At 38.7% G+C, this 19,711-nt stretch overlaps 2 protein-coding genes across 11 annotated transcripts in view; both read left to right on the top strand.

The window, feature by feature from the left end:
* The window catches only part of LOC145487495 (transcriptional repressor NF-X1-like), a 219,357-nt gene that overhangs the window by 41,091 nt on the left and 158,555 nt on the right, over nucleotides 1–19,711 (top strand). For all 10 annotated transcript variants that reach the window (XM_081466292.1, XM_081466291.1, XM_081466289.1 and 7 more), the window contains 3 exons: nucleotides 5,220–5,437; nucleotides 7,890–8,005; nucleotides 8,177–8,207. In XM_081466292.1, coding sequence (XP_081322418.1) covers nucleotides 5,220–5,437; nucleotides 7,890–8,005; nucleotides 8,177–8,207 — 365 coding nt within the window. The remainder of the gene's footprint in view (nucleotides 1–5,219; nucleotides 5,438–7,889; nucleotides 8,006–8,176; nucleotides 8,208–19,711) is intronic.
* On the top strand, nucleotides 8,219–19,705 carry LOC145487568 (uncharacterized). Its single transcript, XM_081466395.1, has 2 exons — nucleotides 8,219–12,631; nucleotides 13,233–19,705. Exons 1-2 carry the CDS (start codon nucleotides 12,239–12,241, stop codon nucleotides 13,284–13,286), a joined length of 447 nt encoding a protein of 148 aa, XP_081322521.1. The 5' UTR covers nucleotides 8,219–12,238; the 3' UTR covers nucleotides 13,287–19,705.

The following is a 19,711-nucleotide window of genomic DNA, read 5'->3' as shown; positions in this document are numbered from 1 at the left end:
CTGTGCTTTGGAAGATACTGATTTCCAAATATACTGACCTTGTTCAAACAAGCCATTATAACCTTGCCAAAAAGCTCAAAACTTTTTAAGGCCATTAAATTCAATGCATTATCAGCCTCAACTGCTAGTTTTGAACTGGAAGATTTTGTATATGTTTGAAAGTAAATTAATTTGTTTCAATATTGCATTGATAGCAATTCAACATGTTTTTAAACTGCATTTAATTGTATTTAATATATACATTGGTTGTAATGAATTATAAATCTGTGTTTTATTAATTTTTTGTACTTAAATATCTAGCAATAATGTATTGTACACAACCCCACAAGCTTTCAGGTTTCTTATATATTGTGTAGAAATAAAGGCAACGTACCTACAGTGTACCAACCTACCTGTGTTGTCACAATGGAGGATGAAACGTTTGCCATGCAGGGCGGACCCCCAAAAGTTTAAGTGCTGCCATGATAGGCAAGAGCTCTTGTTTTTCCATTTTTATTTACAGTTCAACGGCTTACATCAATTTGTAAAAAAAATTGTAAAAAATAGGCTAAAAATTAAATTTGTGGCCATTAAGTTTACATCTGATTCAGTAGCTTATGTCACACTACAAGCGATAGAAAAGAAACATACACAAGAAACAAGACAACAAGAACAAAGGACACGAAAAAATAAATGAGAGCGAGAATAAAAGAAGAGCTCTTGGACGTTCATGTTGTGACTGAAACAGTAAAGGATGGGTCCTGGGAATGGGGTTGGGAAGAATTGCCCTTTGAAATAACCACCAGTGTTGCAAGCATTGGTGGAGAGGACCTAAGGATCATTGATCCAAGGTGATGTCTTGATGAGAGGTATGGCGTTGCAGAGGTCTGACCTGTTGTCGGATAGAAAGCAGTGGTGAGAGTCCGGGTGAGTGCAAAGGGTGTTGAGAAGGGTTGACATGAAAATAAGGGCAGGGTGGATGCAGCGATTGTAAGTTGTGGCATGAGATATAGAAGAGAAAAAGCACTGAGAAACAACGATGGAGGAGCTCTTGAAGACGTTCTGGTGTGATGGACATGGACATGGCAAGGGTATCAATGTGGATGCCAAGGAAGACCTTAGAGGTGCTTGGAGGACAGTCCTTATTGGGGGACGACTGAAGACCTAGGGAGGAAAAGAGGTCACCAAAAGCATTTAAGGTTGTAGTGGACTTGTCTGAGAGTCTCTGCACCACCGAAATTGTTGATATAATCGGTACAGCATACCTGAGAGCATGGAACATGTAGTTGACAGCAGTTGTTGTGCGTTGGCACATCATGGCCAAAGAGCGAAGACCAAAAGGCGGAGCTAAGTCAAAGTATAGGTAACTTTAGTGACGATATCCTAGGAGGTGAAGGTCGTGATGGTTGATACTGAGTTAACGGTAGGTGCAGCTTAAGTCCTTCTTGAAGAGGTGGCATCCAGACCCTTCAAGGCAGATGATGTCGACAAGAGTGTCGATGCCAGGTAACAGTAAGGTGAAGGGCTTGTCAAGGTAGATGTCTGAAGATGTCTGTTGATGGAAGAACCGTGGGGGAAACTGAGACCAAGAACGTTTTCTGGAACAGCTTTGGGTGATTTGAAGGGTACTGGTGACAATGTCAGTGCAATGTCAGAAAGGGTTTGATGTGTAGGGACTGCAGGAGGCACTGAGCTGGTACTGTGTCAAAAATCGATCATCTGTGGAGACGAGAGTGCAGATCCATGGTTCTGGCTTGATGGAAGGGGGAGATGAGGTGTAGTAAAACTGACTGGTCAACCAAACTGTAGGAAATTACAAAGTTCAGGGTCAGTGTAGTCAAGAAGCCTTGAGTGCCATTCAAGGATGCTGAGTACTGATGAGATGGGAATTTTTTAGGTGAATGCATTGGGGCTGGAAGCAGATTGAAGTTTGGCATGCATGGCAGGGAGGTCAGATGTTGTTTGATGGGGAGAGGGCATGGTGATGATGAGGTGTGAGAAGTGTTGACAGGAGATTGAGGCAGTGCTAGTCATTTGAATGAAGCTGAGTCTTGGTGGCGAGTGGGGACAGGGAACTTGCATTTGGGGCAGTTGCGCGCATGGACCGAGCGTTACAGATGTCTGAGCAGGCAGTAAGAGTAGGTGGTGGCTTGGTTGTGTGTTTTGCTTCTCTGGGTGTATCCTCAGGTAGTATGGCAGTAGGGATAAAAAATGGCTGTTTTAGCAACTGGAAGGAGTCTCCCCATTTTACGAAGCCAAACTCAATGGAACGTAAGATCTTGTAATGGTACACGTGGACTGCTGACCACTTGAAACTGCAAGCAAGGACCGCGAGGTCATGGAAATGGCTCTGGAGAGCATCATAGGGAAGATCTGGCAATGTATCTCTATACTGCTGGAACTTATAGAAATATAGCCAGTGCAAAAAGCTGATAGAATAACTGGCTCACCTGGAGCAATGATGTGTGGTCAGGGCTGGGGAAAATGGGTCCTCTGGGGAGCCTTGAGGTCTCCCGTGGACTTTGTTGATTCGTCGGCCATGTTGGGTGGTTTTACAGCTTGTTGAAGGGGCAAAGAGATCTTGGCCAACTCGAGCTGTAGTTCAAGCTTGCGATCTTCAGTTCGTGAATCTGTTTTAGCAGAGTGAGTTTCCAAAGGTCACGTTTAGTTTTGTCGAGTCCCCAAGGTCCAGTGAAGGCTTAGTGACCTCTGTTTTCTTTGGCCTAACAGCTTTTAAGCTGGTTGAGAGCGGGCAAGAACCTGGTGTATTAAAGACATCGCCCAACAGTGGAAAGGCAGAAAGCTGTAGATCAAGCGGTAGTGGCTTTGCTGTGGTGCCTTGTACGTTTGCTTTATGGCGTTCAGGCAATAGGTTCCCATCGCGTTTATCTTGCAGGCTGTTAGTGGGAAAGTCAAGGCCTCTGAGACCTTCTCAATGGAAATCGGTAGTGAGTTGTTTAAGACTGTTGTGAGTTTTTTGAGTGACTTAAGTGACAGACATAGTGTGTAAAATTACAATATGTAAAATTGCAATGTCATTGGTCTAGGGAGACAGAGCATGAGGTAAGGAAATCTGACACCCCGAAGGTTTGATGTAATCAATCAAGTAATAATTAACTTTTTTGATCCTACATCAAAACAATACAATCAGTTTTTGTGGAACAGATCGACCAAGCTATCAGATGCCAACTAAGACAACATTATAGTGCTTGGTTTGCGGTTCTAGTCAATAATTGGATGGTTTATACTTGGAAGTATAAACCCACACAAGGAAACAATCATAATTGTGATTCAAGTTCAAATAAGTAGTAATAATTGCAATGCAATAACAAATTGTTTCAAGCAACCATTGCGAATGAAGCTCTCTATACAGTGCAGTAATATGTATTTAGTATCTATTCAATGCAGTTATGAATGAAGCTCTCCATACAATGCAGTAAGAAGTTTAGTCGGTTGTTCAATTCATTAGAAAATATGTCATTAGAAAATACATGAAACAAATTGGAGACAGTAAATATCATTTAGTACTAACCATAAGACTTAGTGCTATGTGAACTCCACAAAACAGAAGAGTGTTGCACACTTATTTCAACAACATAAACATCATTTTATCACTCACCACAAATTCTATGTTAGCTCCATGATAACAGAAGGGTATTGTGTGCTTATTTCAACAACATAAACATTATTTTATCAGTCACCACAAATTCTATGTTAACTCTGTGATAACTGAAGAGTATTCCGTGCTTATTTCAACAACATAAATATCCTCTTATTACTCACCACAAATTCTATGTTAACTCCATGACAACAGAAGAGTATTGCTTGCTTATTTTAACAATGTTTTCAACAACTAATGTTTTAAATGGCCCTGAGAAATGTTTTTTAATAATTGTTAGATGTGTTAAAATTGTTTTATCTGATAGTGAAAGATAAAGAAACTGTTTTGGTTGTTTAACAGAGAAGCGTAAGGGTATGTTTTTCCAGTGTGAGGTCACAAATATTTAGGAGCTTGTGTTTGCAATAGCAAGGTACGAGGTGTAGTAGGTGATCCCAGATTAAAAACATAAGCATGCAAGGTGTTCATGAGTTTTTTTTGTGTGAATCAAGGTTATTCTCCAGTATTGCATTGTGCATCCCCACTGCGCATAATTTCATGTGTGATTAGTTTGCACGCATTAAAAAATGGCGGCTTTTTCTGTACAGCTGGACTTCGCCATAGAGGTAAATCGTCATTTCCTCGCAAACGAGTATGGTGACCTATCATTTTTTTTCTGTTGTTTTGAATTGAGTAATAAATTTCTCTGTGTAAAATAAATATGGACCAATTCTCAGTGTAGAACAAAAAGCAGTCGTCAGAAATGTGAATTTGGCAAGCAATCATGACTACAGTAATGGTGCTATTATAAGGATTTTTATGGGTATAAACAAGGTGCTGTTGCTCCTAAACGAACATGGGGACCCTCATTTTTATTTCAAAATTTAAGTTCCTATAATATAAACAATCAAAAGGCAAAGTTTCACAAAATTCTCAGTGCAGGTTCTATTTCAGTGGGATGACCTTAAGAGCCTCTGGAGGCAGCAGCATTTGGTGCACTGTACAACAACAAAAAAAGAATAATGTTTCACCTTAAGAAGTGTAATATCAAGCCAAGTTTTGTCAAGATTTGATTATTAACTTTGTATAAAAGAACTTCAATGGAACTGTTCTCAGCAAGACAGCTAAATGTTATGCAGCCTGTAATAGTCGCTAATGGTAAAAGCAGATTGGTGGGTAATTTTTCTGGACTCATTTTATAATAAGAACTAATTTAATGCAAATACCATGTTGCCAGCATTGAATCAGATTGATCATAGTTTCTTCAGTTTTAACATTCCAAGAAAACACTTCAAATTAGTATTGATTTTAAAAGCCATCTACAGTAAATGAGAAAACAATATCGAAGATAAACAACTTTCCGTACAACTAGACAAACTAGACCAAACAACTACAACTAGAACTAGAAAATATAAATTTTATAAGTTTTTAGCTTGTCACATAACCCTTCCAAATGCCTTTCACTTGTCCAAATTTCTTAACTGAGGCATCAAAGAATCTTGGTTGGAGGGCTTGCTGCTGGCCACCTCCTCCTGATCTCCATACATGTATGAAATTTAAATCTAAAGATGTTAAAATTGTTATCAATTGTCATTAAATTCTTTAATTAAGTTAATTTTAACCTTCAACAATAATATTGCAGGGCTCTTGACTGTGGCAATCATTACTGTCAAGATGTTTGTCATGCTGGTGTCTGTGCAGAGTGTCTTCTGAAACCTTCACTCGTTTCTTGCTGTCCCTGTGGCAAAGCTCTACTATTTGATTTGCTCGGTGAACATGAGGCAAGAAAATCATGTCTGGATCCAGTTCCAACCTGCAAATTAACATGTGGCAAGGCTCTTCCTTGTAGTCCGTCCAAAGGTATTATATAAGTAGTAAGACTATCCAGTACAACTGATGAAAAATAGTAGAACCACCCCTTATTATGTTTGACTTGAAAATGCTACCTCATTTGTTTTCTGTGACTTCTTGGGTATTCTGTGTGCTCTGCAAATTTTTTTCAGTGTTTCATGTACCATTTCAGCACCATCTTGAATGCTCATGTGCACAATGAGTGATGAACTTTTCCAGTTGCATAAGTCATTCCAGGCATACATGTACTTTACTTTGTTTATACTCATATTGTGTACAGTTGCTTCATTGTGAGTGTTGTTTTGTCATTTTGTAGGTGAGTTTTACTTCACTGTTCCATTGGTTCATTGTCTTGTTAAGTAAATGATTTGTCACAGATTTTTATGTGCAATTTACCAAAGCCTGAAGGAAATGTGTGCTGTTTCTGGATTCCATAGATGCACTGAATATAGTCTATTTTCTCAGGATCTGCTACTGTGCTGAAAAGCTAGCGGCAATATTTGAGCAAACCTCATGGCAGAAAAAAACAATTTGCAACAAGTGAGCCATCTTTGATGGCCATTGAGCCAAAGAAGTCTGACCTTTTTTGACTGCTGCTGGGTGTTGTAATCTATGTAATCTGAGTAGTTAAATAAATATACACAGTTTGTTGCTGTTGTTGCAGCTGTTACCGATGATTCAGTTCTTTCTGGGAATAGCCCTGTTCTGCATCATTAGGTTAAGCATAAATTTGCATCCTCCTTGTTAGCCTGTGAGCAGGCTCACCTTTGGGTCACATGTGTGAGCAGCCAAGAGCGAGGCGATCCGGCTGGGTGGAGTCTGGTGAAGAGGCACCAAGAAATTGAGCCTGCCTTGATCTCTGTAAATTTTTCATTTCTAATTCACCTGAGTGAAGTGAAATACCGTTGGCCAAAAAGTGGGAAAGGTGAGAAAACTGTTGATCTATTATGTGTGATGAGGAGTGATTAGATCCCCATGGAGTGGGCAATTTACCGCACGTTCTTATAATGGCAACTTTCATTAACATATGGGGTCAGAGAAACAGTTGAGTGCCTGCATTACTGATGTTATAAAAAAGTTCCAGTCTTTTACTGTTTCTTTTTTTTTTTCAAATTAAACAGGGAGCAGGAAATTACAGTTGTAAGTATGCTGATAAATTGAGACATACTTGTCATCCTGCCAACTGGATATGACAAGAGTTAAATATTAAAAACATATGTGATGGCTAACAGGCAATGAAACAACACGAAGGTGTTTGCCTGTTTACCAGCATCATCAAAGACCAGATTGCCGAAGCAAGGTCACTTGGGAACCAAGTTTGTGTCCTTGCTAGGCATAAACTTTGACGATTTTTTTTCGGCAAAACTTTATCAACAACAGATATCGTACCTGCATGTTGTTATGAAAAAGATTGAAAATTTTCCGGAGAAATTTGAGCTGCCAAAGGTCATACTGCGGGCAAAAATTAATTCAATAATTTTTTCTGCAGTTTTCTGGGGTTGAAATGAAAAATTTGCAAAGATCAGAGCAGACTCACTTTCTCATCTCGCGGCTTTGCCGCTCGATTGCATGCTCATGCATGTGCTCCAACATGAGCCTGCTTTCAGGCTATCTCTTTCCTCTTGCCAGCATTTTCTACCATTTAGGTACTCTAGTATAAGGATTACTGTTAACTCAAACACACTCAATAAGCTGTGATTATTTCTAGTTAATAACAACTGTCTGTAAAAATAAAGCATACATGTATCAGAGCACAATCGTGTAGCTCCAAAAAATATCCATATCTACTGTTAGTTATCAGCTTAATTTCCACCTCCCTGTACCTTTTTCTCCCATCGTCAGTACCCCTACACGCAGGGTTCGTACCCTTTTTCAGAAACAAATTTCCAGGACTTTTCCAGGGCTTTTCCAGGACTCAGATTGATTTTTCCAGGACTCTAAAATTCACATTAACCCTTTCACTCCCATTATCTTAATGTTAATTCTCCTTACTGTCTGCCATACATTTCATCTTTTTTTACTTGAGTTTAACAGATTTCCAGAACTTTCCAGGACCAGTAGCCCTTTTCCAGGACTTTCCAGTCCTGGAAAATGCCACAATAAAATTCCAGGACTTTCCAGGTTTTCCAGAACTCATACGAACCCTGTACACAAGACTTGAAATACATGTATGTTTCAACCAGGATTAATTGCAGTAGAATTCCAGATTTTCAAGACCTCCTGGGGAAAAGGAAATTGGCTCAAATTATCGGCAGGTTTGAAAATCAGGGGTAAAATGACAGTGTCTAACTGAAAAGGGAAATCACTTTTGGTTTGAATTATTGGCGTCCAATTTCAAACCAGGGCACCAGCAAACACTTCCTTATCTATAAGTTCATGATAGTTCCACTTTGATTTCATAAGAACTTTTCCTTACAAGGCTGAAAATTAATACAATTAATGCAACCAATCTGTTGCAAAGGTAATGGAAATGTCACTGATGCAGAGCATTGCTGTAAAAAAGAGTGTCATCTTGGTCAGTGTGGTCCTTGTGATGGAATAACAAAGATCAAATGTAGATGTGGTTCAAGTACAAAGGTAAACTTTCATGTACTACATGTATACCATAAAAATTGTGAGAATTTCAAAGCAACATGTATTGTAAAATGTCAGCTGTTCGTATTTTAAATAGTTGTCATGATAAGGATAAGTAATAGTATAACTATTATTAGAAATTTTAAATATGCATGTTATTTTTCCTCTTAACAGGAGATTCCTTGTGTGGATAGAAACATGGAAGGTAATACTTAACAGTTTGAGTGATTACAACCAGAAATGATTTTTTTTATTTTCCTCTTAATAATTATTATTGTAGAGAGTTTTATCTCGCTCTTTAAGGTGTATCTCTGTGGCATCATTTCATTAGAACAATATACATGTATTGTGGTGATGTATCACTTTCTTTCTTTCTTCAATATCACTATGGCAATAATTTGCTAGAGGAATATATCGTGATAATCGGTCATGAACTCTAAAAGACATCACTATGATGACATTTCGCTAATTTGATCTTTTACTTTGGCATTTAGCAAGATATCTTAGGAAGAGTACCGGTGTTTCATCGGATTGTGCTTTAAGGTTACCGTATACCTTCAGATCGACAATTTTCTTCAAATCTGGATTTTTGAGTCGAAATATTGGTTGAAGTGTGATCTCTAATGTAAAAAAAATTATTGAAAAAGACTAAATATTGGTGGAGAAATCGCAGTTTCACATTTTTGCTGGAAGTAAAAGTTTCCCTTTTGATTGACAGCCCAGTGCAATCAACTGCATATACCATGCCTGAAATAGGATACCGTTTTCTAAATTTTTTTCTTAGTGCAGATGATTTTAGTACTTGTAAGAAAAACAATGGTAGCTTGTTAAACATTCAAGACAATTGAATTGGAGTTACAAAGTTGACATCAATTTTCTTACATTTTTTGTATCATTGGTCCCTCATCTATGCATTTGCCTCACTCTTTCCTGACTGTTGACATCGATATATTCTTATAGTGCAAGAGCACAAAGTTACCTTGGCAGGTGCTTTGGTTCTAACATATCAACGACATGTACAAGAATGAAACGTACGTGTCCATACTTCATTCTAGCGTACTAAAGTGCCGAGGGAGTCAATAAGATAGCTCGTACACATCCCGCGTACTATGTACTAGCGTACTAAAGTGCCGAAGGACCGAATGAGGTCACGCACGTCTGCACTTAGTTCTAATGTGACGTTTGCACAGGTCGTGCACATCTGCACTTAGTACTAGCGTACTAAAGTTCTGAGGGACTGAATGAGATGGGTCGCACATGTCTGTACTTATTACAAGTGTACTAAAGTCTGAGGGACTGAATGAGATAGGTCACGCATGTCTGTACTTGGTACTAGCGTACTTAAGTTTCGAAGGACTGAATGAAATAGGTCGCGTACTTCTGTACTTAGTACAAACGTACTAAAGTTCCAAGGGACTGAGTGAAATAGGTTGCGCACATCTATACTTAGCACTAGCGTATCGAAGCAACGGAATAAAGAATGTACGTTACAAATGTCCGTACTTAGTACTAACGTACTAATGTACCAGGGTGAATGAATAAAGAACGTATGTTACAAACTTCCGTACTTAGTACTAACGTACTCATGTACCAAGGCAAATGAATAAAGAACGTACGTCACAAACTTCCGTACTTAGTACCAACGTACTAACGTACCAAGGCGAATGAATAAAGAACATACATTACAAACGTCCGTACTTAGTACTAACGTACTAATGTACCAAGGCGAATGAATAAAGAAAGTACGTTACTTATCATCTTCCTTGAGGTTGTCCACTGCGTTGAGGTCAACTCTGCAAAGAAATTCCACATGACTATCTATATCTGCAGACAAACAAGATCTAATGGCCTCAGGAGAGAATAGATCAGCCTGATGCTTCTTCCGCTTTCGATTCTCCATTTTGATGATCACTCCAGGAACGCCAAAACAATTCTGCCAAATACACTTGTGCACATTCTCGTGCCCAGGGCCCCAAGGTCATCTCCTAAGATCCTTCTGCTCGATGGCACAGTAGACAACCCATGTCCAGTCATTGAAATTACGTAATTAAAAGTCGCCTTTTTATCAACACTTCATAGGTGGCAGCTTAGTAAGCTGGTAATCTACATCTATGTATTTATGATTTTATTAGCTGTTTAATATTTAGTTATTGTGAACTTTAGGTAACCCTTCAGTGAGGGAAGTAGTTCCTTAGTATGCTAGTACTGGTACTATTCCGATTTTTGGGGCCGTATGTTCATCGGTTGTTCGTACACTTAGTATGTAATCACGTTAGTACGTGCAGAATCTTCGGTCATGGCGGCGCTTAGTACGCTAGTACTGGTGCTATTCCGATTTTTGGGGCTATATGTTCATCAGTTGTTTGTACACTTAGTACATAATCACGTTAGTACGTGCACAATCTTCGGTTGTGGCAGCGCTTAGTACACTGGTATTATAGTACGTGCAGAATCTTCTGTTATGGTGGCACTTAGTACGCTAGTACTGGTACTATTCCGTTTTTTCCAGCTATATGTTCATCAGTTCGTACGCTTAGTATGTAATCACATCAGTACGTGCACAATCTTCGGTTATGGCGGCCCTTAGTATGCTGGTATTATAGTACGTGCAGAATCTTCGGTTATGGTGGCACTTCATACGCTAGTACTGGTACTATTCCGATTTTTGCGGCTATATGTTCATCGGTTGTTCGTACGCTTAGTATGTAATCACATTAGTACGTGCACAATCTTTGGTTGTGGCAGTGCTCAGTATGCTGGTATTGTAATACGTGCAGAATCTTCGGTTATGGTGGCACTTCATACGCTAGTACTGGTACTATTCCGATTTTTGCGGCTATATGTTCATCGGTTGTTCGTACGCTTAGTATGTAATCACATTAGTACGTGCACAATCTTTGGTTGTGGCAGTGCTCAGTATGCTGGTATTGTAATACGTGCAGAATCTTCGGTTATGGTGGCACTTCGTACGCTAGTACTGGTACTATTCCGATTTTTGCGGCTATATGTTCATCGGTTGTTCGTACGCTTAGTATGTAATCACATTAGTACGTGCACAATCTTTGGTTGTGGCAGCGCTCAGTACGCTGGTATTGTAATATGTGCAGAATCTTCGGTTATGGCGGCCCTTAGTACGCTGGTATTATAGTACGTGCAGAATCTTCGGTTATGGTGGCATTTTGTACGCTAGTACTGATACTATTCCAATTTTTGCAGCTATATGTTCATCAGTTGTTAGTACGCTTAGTACGTAATCACGTTTGTACGTGCACAATCTTCGCCTATGGATTTAGTAGTATGCTAGTACTAACAGTATCCATGCTATTGAAGCGATTATTGGTGATGGATTTTGGCGATTAATAGGCGCTTATCTTTAGGGTTTTGGGTCGCCTGGTACATTAGGAGTCTATACGAGTAATACACGCTATTGGTACAAATGACTAAGAGAAAAAAAGGACACGAAAGGTTCCTAAAATGGGCAGCATCCGAGATGACTTTCGCAGGAATTATACAGATGCCACGAATTGGCTACTTAGTTGATCAGCCGTTAAGCATCTTCCATGAGTGTAATTCTTTTTAGTTATAGTTATGAATAAACCTGGACCACAGAAATCTCCATGGACCAGTTCGAAGAAGCAAAAGAAGCGAACCAAAAATGAAAATGCAGCAATGAGCAAACAAGCGAAACTTGGCCTTGCGGCGTCAGATAAAGGGTCGTACTATCAGCAGGAATGGTCTGACGATTCCGACTCCAAGTTTGAAGCTACGGCTATGGGTTCTAGCCGGCAAAAGATCAAGTTGAGAGCTGAGAAAGGCACTGTATAATTTTGGGAACTTGATAGCGATGAAAGTAATGGTGACTGCAGTGACTCTTCTGATGAGTGCGATAACAACCATACGTCGGACTCACTGAATATTATTGATGCACAGTTGCTGCAAGATGCTTTGAAAGAATCTGCCATCTGCAGAGACTGTAAAACTGGAGAACTTCAACTCCTTGAAGACAAAAGTTCAAGAAACAGCCAGGGACAGATTTGGATTCTTCAGTGCAAACGTGTCAATTGTAATTTTCATAAGAATCCAAAACGTTTTCACACCTCACTAAAGAGTTCGCGATTCTATGAGTTGAACTGTGCAATCGTTTTGGCCTTTTGGTCAATTGGTCATGGTTACTCCACTGCTCAAAGGTTTTGCAGTATTGTCAATCTACCAGATCCCGTCTGCAAAAAACCCTGGATGCGGCACACCCAAGCGATTTTGAAAGCTGCAGAAACCCTGCTCAAAGAAGAACTAAATGAGGCCACCTTTGAAGTTAAGAAGCTGTTGAGGGACATTGGAGATATCGAAGACTGTTCGGATGAAGAACTGAGAGAAAAAGTTGTGGATGGTGGTGCCAGTTTGGATGGTTGGTGGAGCAGGAGAGGCTGGTCAGCGCACGATGGAATTGTTGCTGCAATATCGGTTGAAACTGGAAAGGTTGTGGACGTTGTTTATTTAAGTTGTTTGTGCAGTGAACGCTCCAAAATGGAGGAGAAGAGAAACAATGGCAAGATTTCCAGACGTGAATTTCTTGAGTGGTATCTTTGTCATGACAACAGCTGTTTTCAGAATCATGACAGAAGTGCAGCAGTAAGTGTTCCATTTGTGCTGTGCTTGCATGCAACAGAAAACTCCCAGAAAATTTTGCTGGGGGTGTGCAGCCCGCTTCCCAAAACCCTTACCCTTTTTATGACCAAAATCTGCGATTTTCCCTACCCTATTTATGACCAGACAAAAAATTCGATACCCTAGTTATGACTGTTGTGGCTGACACAGTTGCGCTAAACATAATTTTTGAAGGGCTTTTGTTTATGGTCTCATCGATAATGATGAAATCGTGGCTTCTTCTAAAAAGCATACCCAATTCAGGACTACAGTGCAAAAACCATACCCCATTTAAGACCAAAATGGACAAATCGATACCCCATTTATGACCAAAACGGATGAAAAACTATACCCTTTGGTACCGCACATACCTATATAGCCCATATAAGAGAGTATCCCCTCCCCCGGGCTTGCATGTAAATTGACCCCTTTTTAAATGTGGCATATTCTCTCTCAGGGGTTTTATGCACTTAAAAGAATGCTCCATTGGGCTAATAGAGTAAGGTGCCACGGATATAATAGAATTATATAACAGGGAATAGAATTATATTGCCTTATTTGTTTCTGACATCTCTCTTATCTGTAGGCCATGGAAGCAGAAGGAGCACTAAAGATATACCTTAGGTCAGAAGAAAAGTGAAAACTTCGTTACATGCCATATGTGGGTGACAGAGACAGTAAAAGCTACGCAAGAGTGCAGTATGCAAAACCATATGGTCCTGCTGTTGAAATTGAACTAGACGCTTTGCTGCGTGTACCCAGCTGTCGTTATACTGAGAAGCACTAGCTAAGAAATTCAATCAAATTGATGTGCTTAAGCTCTTCTGCTTTTGATTGCATTTCTTGGAATCGATTAATAGCTTATTACACGTTTGCAGGTCTTTAGGGTGTGAAAAGAGTCAAGGTCTTTATATCAGCCTATAAACATTTCAGTCTATTTTCCTCAGCCTTTGTCGTTGTTATTTGCGTTTCTCAAGCAAGCGAGACATTTTGAATTTCATAGTTATGGCGATGCGTGACATAGACCTACGAACGCAGTTGTCGAAATCATATACTTATGTTGTGATTTTTAGCCCAATCAGCAGTTAAAGTACTAGGAAAAGTGCTTATGTAAATGCTTGTTTGTTCAGTATAGCTAATCAGTCGCCTAGATAGCCAAAGTAAGCTCCAGATGTTTACACTATTTTCCGGCCGCAATGTTGGCGTACCCTGGAGGTACTGGTCTCTGTAAATTTGTGCAAAATATTTCAACGAATATCTGAGCTTGGGAAAATGCACAGACTTAAAAATTAGCGGTGTCATCTTTATTAATCTCCTATAACATCAAAATTTCTTGATTTAATCCACTAAATGGTTGTCGAATAAGTTTTTTATTGTGTCAGGATTGCGTGACAGTGCAAGCCAAGAATTGTTTTGCTGGGGTCAACATACATGTACATTAGTTTCTTTCAGCTTAAATGTACAATAATTCGCTACATGGGTTTCACTCTTGTAAAGACACAACTCTGTTACAAGAAAATAACGAGAAAATATCGTTTAGTTCAATATTTTATCTTTATTATACTTAACGAAGTTTCTTGGAACGTTTTACTTAGGTGTACTCGAACAGATACATTCGTAAACAAATTTTCTAACCTTTCTGCTCTTGTTGCTCAGATGTTCTTGAGTTCGTGCTGGGATTCTACTTGGCTCACGATCATATGATGACACTTCTGAAGGTGCTTTTTATCAAGTTGAAGAGTTGATAGCCCCGGTTGATGGCTCCTTTGGTATAACATGATTCTTGATAAATTCACTCAAAATGTTCGCTCGTAAATTGATCTCTCATAAGGCTTGCAGACCGACCCGTTCCCAAAAGGCTTAATGTCCTTTAGTGTTGGTCTACCTCAAACGGTGTGTTCGTTTGCATATGATTTCATCGCCCCAGAAATCATGGAATCTGTGCTAACTTTTCATGACGACAAATTCTGTAAATTACATGTGCTGTATGCATGCACAGGTGACGCATGCACCTTAGAGACCAGACGGCGATTTGTGACTGAACGAGGAAAAAAAACGAAGCTGAAATTTAAACTCAGGCCTCACTGCCTGGGTAAAAAGAAGAGTGCATTGCTCATGTTACAAAGAGAATGGGATCAAACCTGAGGACAATTGTGCAAAAGTACAAGGGTAAGCCCAAATTATCTTGAGCAGTGAGAAACATAACTAAAGCTCTTTAGTATTAGAGATGTGGGAAAAATTTTAACTCTTACTGATTGCTTGTAAGCTCTCCCAGAGAAAGATTTTTTTTATAAACAACGTAATTTTTCTTTTTGCTGTTTTATTTTCTATTTCCATGAAGTTCTTTTCGACCATAATCAATACTGTAATGATATTATAACTTCTATTCCATCTCCTGGGCTGTATGGAAGCAAATGTTTGCTTGATTCAAGAATTCAAGAAAAGATTCTGATGCATATCAATCTTCTAACAGGACAAAAGCTCTCAGATGGCAAAGTATAAGTGGCAAGGGAAGACTGACAAGTACCAGAATTGATACCATGCAGAACTTTTATGGAATGGCGTTGAGAAAAAATAAGGGGAATGCAAAGGAAATGGCCCAAGCTACAAGAGCTATCTTGAAACACTACTCCAGCACCCCCGAGAACCCCCAACATGAGGACTGTCCCACTGGTAAAAAGTCCTGGTGTAGCTTCCAAAAAGACATTGCTTGTAATACCAACACACATCAGCCCATCAAAGATCCAATTCCACCTGCAGTAGTTGAAGTGATCCAGCCCGTGTTTGACAAACTCAGCAGTAAGTCATTTTTGGCTGCTTGTGAATGATGCTTAAGTCAAAATAGAAATGAGTTGCTTCACCATGTGACATGGTCACTGGCACCCAAGGAATAGTATGTCTCACCACAGGAGACATACTTAGCAGTATGCCTAAGTCTTTTACTTTTCAATGCTGGAGCACAGTCTACATACTCAAGATTATGTCCAGCCATAGGGATTACTGTTACGCCAAAAATGACTATGGGATGGAAGCAAATTGACCAAGACCGTATGTGTGGAAGTGATTACAAGAAAAGCCAAGCAGTGAAGGATCAAAGAAAAAAAGGAAAAGGCAAAAGGTGAAAAAGCAGGATGCATTTGTCCACTAGGAGGGAACCATGTACTTCTCCCAGGCCTTTCACAACACATAAACCCTAAGCATCACTTAACTGAAGGGAATCTCACTAAAACAACTCCACAGTGCAGCATCGTGTGAATTTCAACATGCAGCACAGATGATCTTGTGCCATGGCAAATCAGCTGTAGTAATGGAACTGTGACTATGTGTCTATGGGTATAATTGCCTAGCCTTGATGTTAAGAATATATATGTTAGGCCTTGTTAGCCAAATAGAGGTAATTGACTTGTAAAGGGAACGTCATAAAACATCATTCAAGGTTCTTTAGAAACAGCTGCATATCTCTCTTTGCTGTACAGAGTATTAAACAATGTGCCACTTCAGGCATTGCCTATCACATGTGAATGTTTGTATAATAATATTATTATTGTTTGATATTTCCACAATGGCCCTTGTAAGAGGAGGGAAAATTGTTAACTATTTTGCTTCTATGTAAGTATCAAAAGGGACAAGGAGAATCTGCTATGGAGAGAACATTCCAGTTAATAATGATACATGAATGCCACCTTTTTTATTAAATCTATTGATTTCTTTGACTGATTATTAGAAAAGGTTCTCAATCAGTGTATCCAGTCTTTGTATGTGTGGTCATATTCTAGACATTTTAGGTCAAGAAAGGAAGGTTCTTTTATTTTAAATTCCATATAACTGTAAAATGAATAACACAAGTTTACAAATTTAAAAAATCTCTAAATGAAAAGTGTCTCCTTTGGACATGATAAAATTTTACTTTAATTATTGGAAATGTTTTATCAGGCATTGAGTTCCCTCATTTCCATGATCCTGCAGAAGTCTTGTAGGTTTACTTGGAAGGCATCCTGAGTAGACAGAAAGATATGTGCTATCATATAATGTAATGAATTATATTGTAATGAATTTAAAAAATCAAATTAGAGGGGTGCCCGAACATCCCAAAATTTGTAAGTTACATCAAATTGCTTTAATTATTATAATTACGGTCACCCAACTAGTTTAGCTTTTTAATTATTTTGGGTGTCCCACTACTGTATGTACTGTACTGTTTATTTATTTATTTATAATTATAATCTTGTAAATTCTTATAGTAGTTTACAGTAGTAGAAATAAACTGTTGTTTGACTGTCGTGTGCCTGCACAAATGAAAGAAAAAAAGGAAAGCATCCAGCAACATCTGCAAAACTCAGCGTTCAGTTTGAATGGACAAATTTAATTTACAAACAACAACAAAACAAATGCACCAAATAACTGACTAACCTCGCGAATCTCGCCCTTTATGTTGCCTGGTACCAGATGTCTGATAAAATTGAGTACCAGCTCTGGAAAGGCATACTTGGCATTCTCAGGTCCGATTTCGTTGCGCTGAAAATTGAGGATAATTGAAATCACAAATAAAATCATAAAAAATTGTAGGCAGTCCAAGACAGGATTATTTCAGTCTACGTACTTCCACGTAGAATTCTGATAACTTACCATTAGCACATGCACCCAAGAACAGTAATGATAGTACCTGTTCTTTCTGGTTGGCTTGCCTCTTTTCATCTGATCCGAAGTGCTTTTCTCCAGCAAAAGAAATCTCTCCGGTTTGAGCGCAATGCAAAACAGGAGGGTTGTCTCAAGAATGCGCATGTAAATTTCACCAGGAGGCGAACGGAAGTAAACTTTCCAAGCACTGATTGGCTCAGTTATCTAAGAACGCAGTTGAATGTGTTTGTGGGCGGAGTTTGTTTGCGAAGCAAGAAAATTTTTTCAGCGCTGTTTTCTCAAAACAATTTTTTCCTTAGAAGGAGACACTTTAAAGAGCTACAAGTCAAAGAGAATTTGTTCAATTGCCCTCAAATTTGGACAGTAACTAGTTTAACATATAAACTACAAAAACGTGTCTGCAAATTGTTAATTTCAAATGAGTTTTTTTAGAGCAATTTTTTGACGATCACTCCACATTTTTTTAATCCTATTTTGAAAATGTTCTGTAACTTTTTACCTCAATTGAATATGGCAAAACGTAGACACATTTTTTTAGCGCTTTGGGCCCTGAAACCAAGGAAAAAATTAAATTTGCGAAAAACAAAATTCGCTTTGACTTGTAGCTTTCGAAAGGTGATTCGGGCGCTTGCATTTAGTGGTCGTGAAAAATTTGACAATTCATTTTATTTCAAAATTCTTGGTACAGTTTGATAGCCAGCTCTATAAGCTTTAATTTGATATAGGGGTTTAGGTATCTCCAGTTTAAACCGGACGTGCTACATCACTTGCACGCGAGACACCCCCGAAGGTATACGGTAACCTTAAGGCATCACTTATCGGTGTGATATACAGTTGTATTGAAGCTAGAGATATCAGTAATGATCACATGAACAAAGTGCAGTATTCCATGATTATCATTTGCTGTGCTTTTCCACAGTCCATTTATTTGCTTTAAATTGATACTTATATATAGCATGGCAAAATCAGTTAAAAAGTGAAAGAGTAGTCCTCTTTTCACAATTAATGCAAAAAACACATCCTATTTTGTGTCTGTAAAAGGCTATGGAGGCCGTTCATTTGCGGTGTCGGCTCCAACTGTGTGGAATGTACTGTACTTCCAGAAGATATATTTTTCTTCATTTTTTATTGTAAGTACAGTATTCGGTTACAGATTTAATTTCATGTAAAGCACCATTGAACCATTGGGAAATGGTGCTATAAAAACATTATTATTATTATTATTATTATTATTATTATTATTATTACCGTTACCACTACCATTACCATTATTATTATCATTACCATTACCATTATTATTACCATTACCATTATTATTACCATTACCGTTACCGTTACCGTTATCGTTACCAATACCATTACCATTACTATTACTATTACTATTACTATTATTAACAGAAGATACATGTATGTTTTTAGAGAGTTTGAGGCTACTCCGAAATCCTTTTTCAACCTGATTTGAGAAGATTTGAAACCCCTTCTGGAAATAGTATTACCCTTTAGAAATCCTTTGAATGATGCTTTGAAGGAATGCTTTGAAAACCCTTTACAAACTCTTTGACAAGCCCCCTTACAAAAATTGTTTCACAATTTGCATTGCAAAGACAAAAGAACTGTTGGAACAAAAAAACTTCCCGTAGGTTTCTTTACTTTTTTGTCACATTCAATGGACCAGACTTATAACACCATTGCCTGACAAAAACCACTCACTTGACTCTGAAGATGACTTCCACTTAGGTTGTCAAAATGCCCGGGAGGGGGGGGGGGATATAGGTATGTGCCACTGTGAAAGGTATGGTTTTCAAGCAGTTTACTTTAGGATAGGGCATATAAATCAGAGTGTTTGGGTCTAGAATAGGGTATCATTTTTCACAAAACTGACTGGTTGGTTGAAGATTTTATCTAGAGTAAGGAAACCAGGAATTGCCACTCAAAAATATAAAAAAATCAAATCGGCAAGTTTAAATTTACACAAATCAGCCTCAGCAGTGTCGATAGATGGTGGGATTTGGGGAGTTTACTCTAGTATAGGTTAGCAAAATTTAGCTGAACTAGCTCTGGTATAGGTTAAGGGTTCCAGGGTCCTAGTGGCACATCCCCACCCAGAAATTCCCAAAGTACTCCCCCCCCCCCCCCCGGGTCGAAACGTCAGTCACCAACAACAGTTCTTTTCAGAACTACCCTCACTTGGACGATCACACTATACAAACCACTGATACTGCTGGGTTGTAACCATTTACTATCATTTTTGTTTTCTTTGACTAATTACATGTAGAACAATTGCTATTAACACCTCAATCTGGTTTCACTGGTAGGGTTAGCCAAATGATCAACATTATGGAAGTGTGCTATTTGGTGCTGATAGCTTGAATTATTTTTTTTGTTAATATTGTGACTGATATTTACTTGATTTTTTTCTGTTTCAAA

Source organism: Orbicella franksi, chromosome 5, assembly GCF_964199315.1.
Source record: "Orbicella franksi chromosome 5, jaOrbFran1.1, whole genome shotgun sequence".
Taxonomy (NCBI): Eukaryota; Metazoa; Cnidaria; class Anthozoa; order Scleractinia; family Merulinidae; genus Orbicella; species Orbicella franksi.
Note: the sequence above shows the minus strand (reverse complement) of the source record. Positions and strands in the feature narration are given on the sequence as shown.

What these genes read in the sequence shown, in the direction of transcription:
- LOC145487568 (XM_081466395.1), top strand. Translation starts at nt 12,239, where the DNA reads ATGCGGCACACCCAAGCGATTTTGAAAGCTGCAGAAACCCTGCTCAAA. An exon ending in ATCATGACAGAAGTGCAGCA is followed by an intron (nt 12,632 to 13,232) that starts GTAAGTGTTCCA and finishes TCTTATCTGTAG; the next exon opens with GCCATGGAAGCAGAAGGAGC.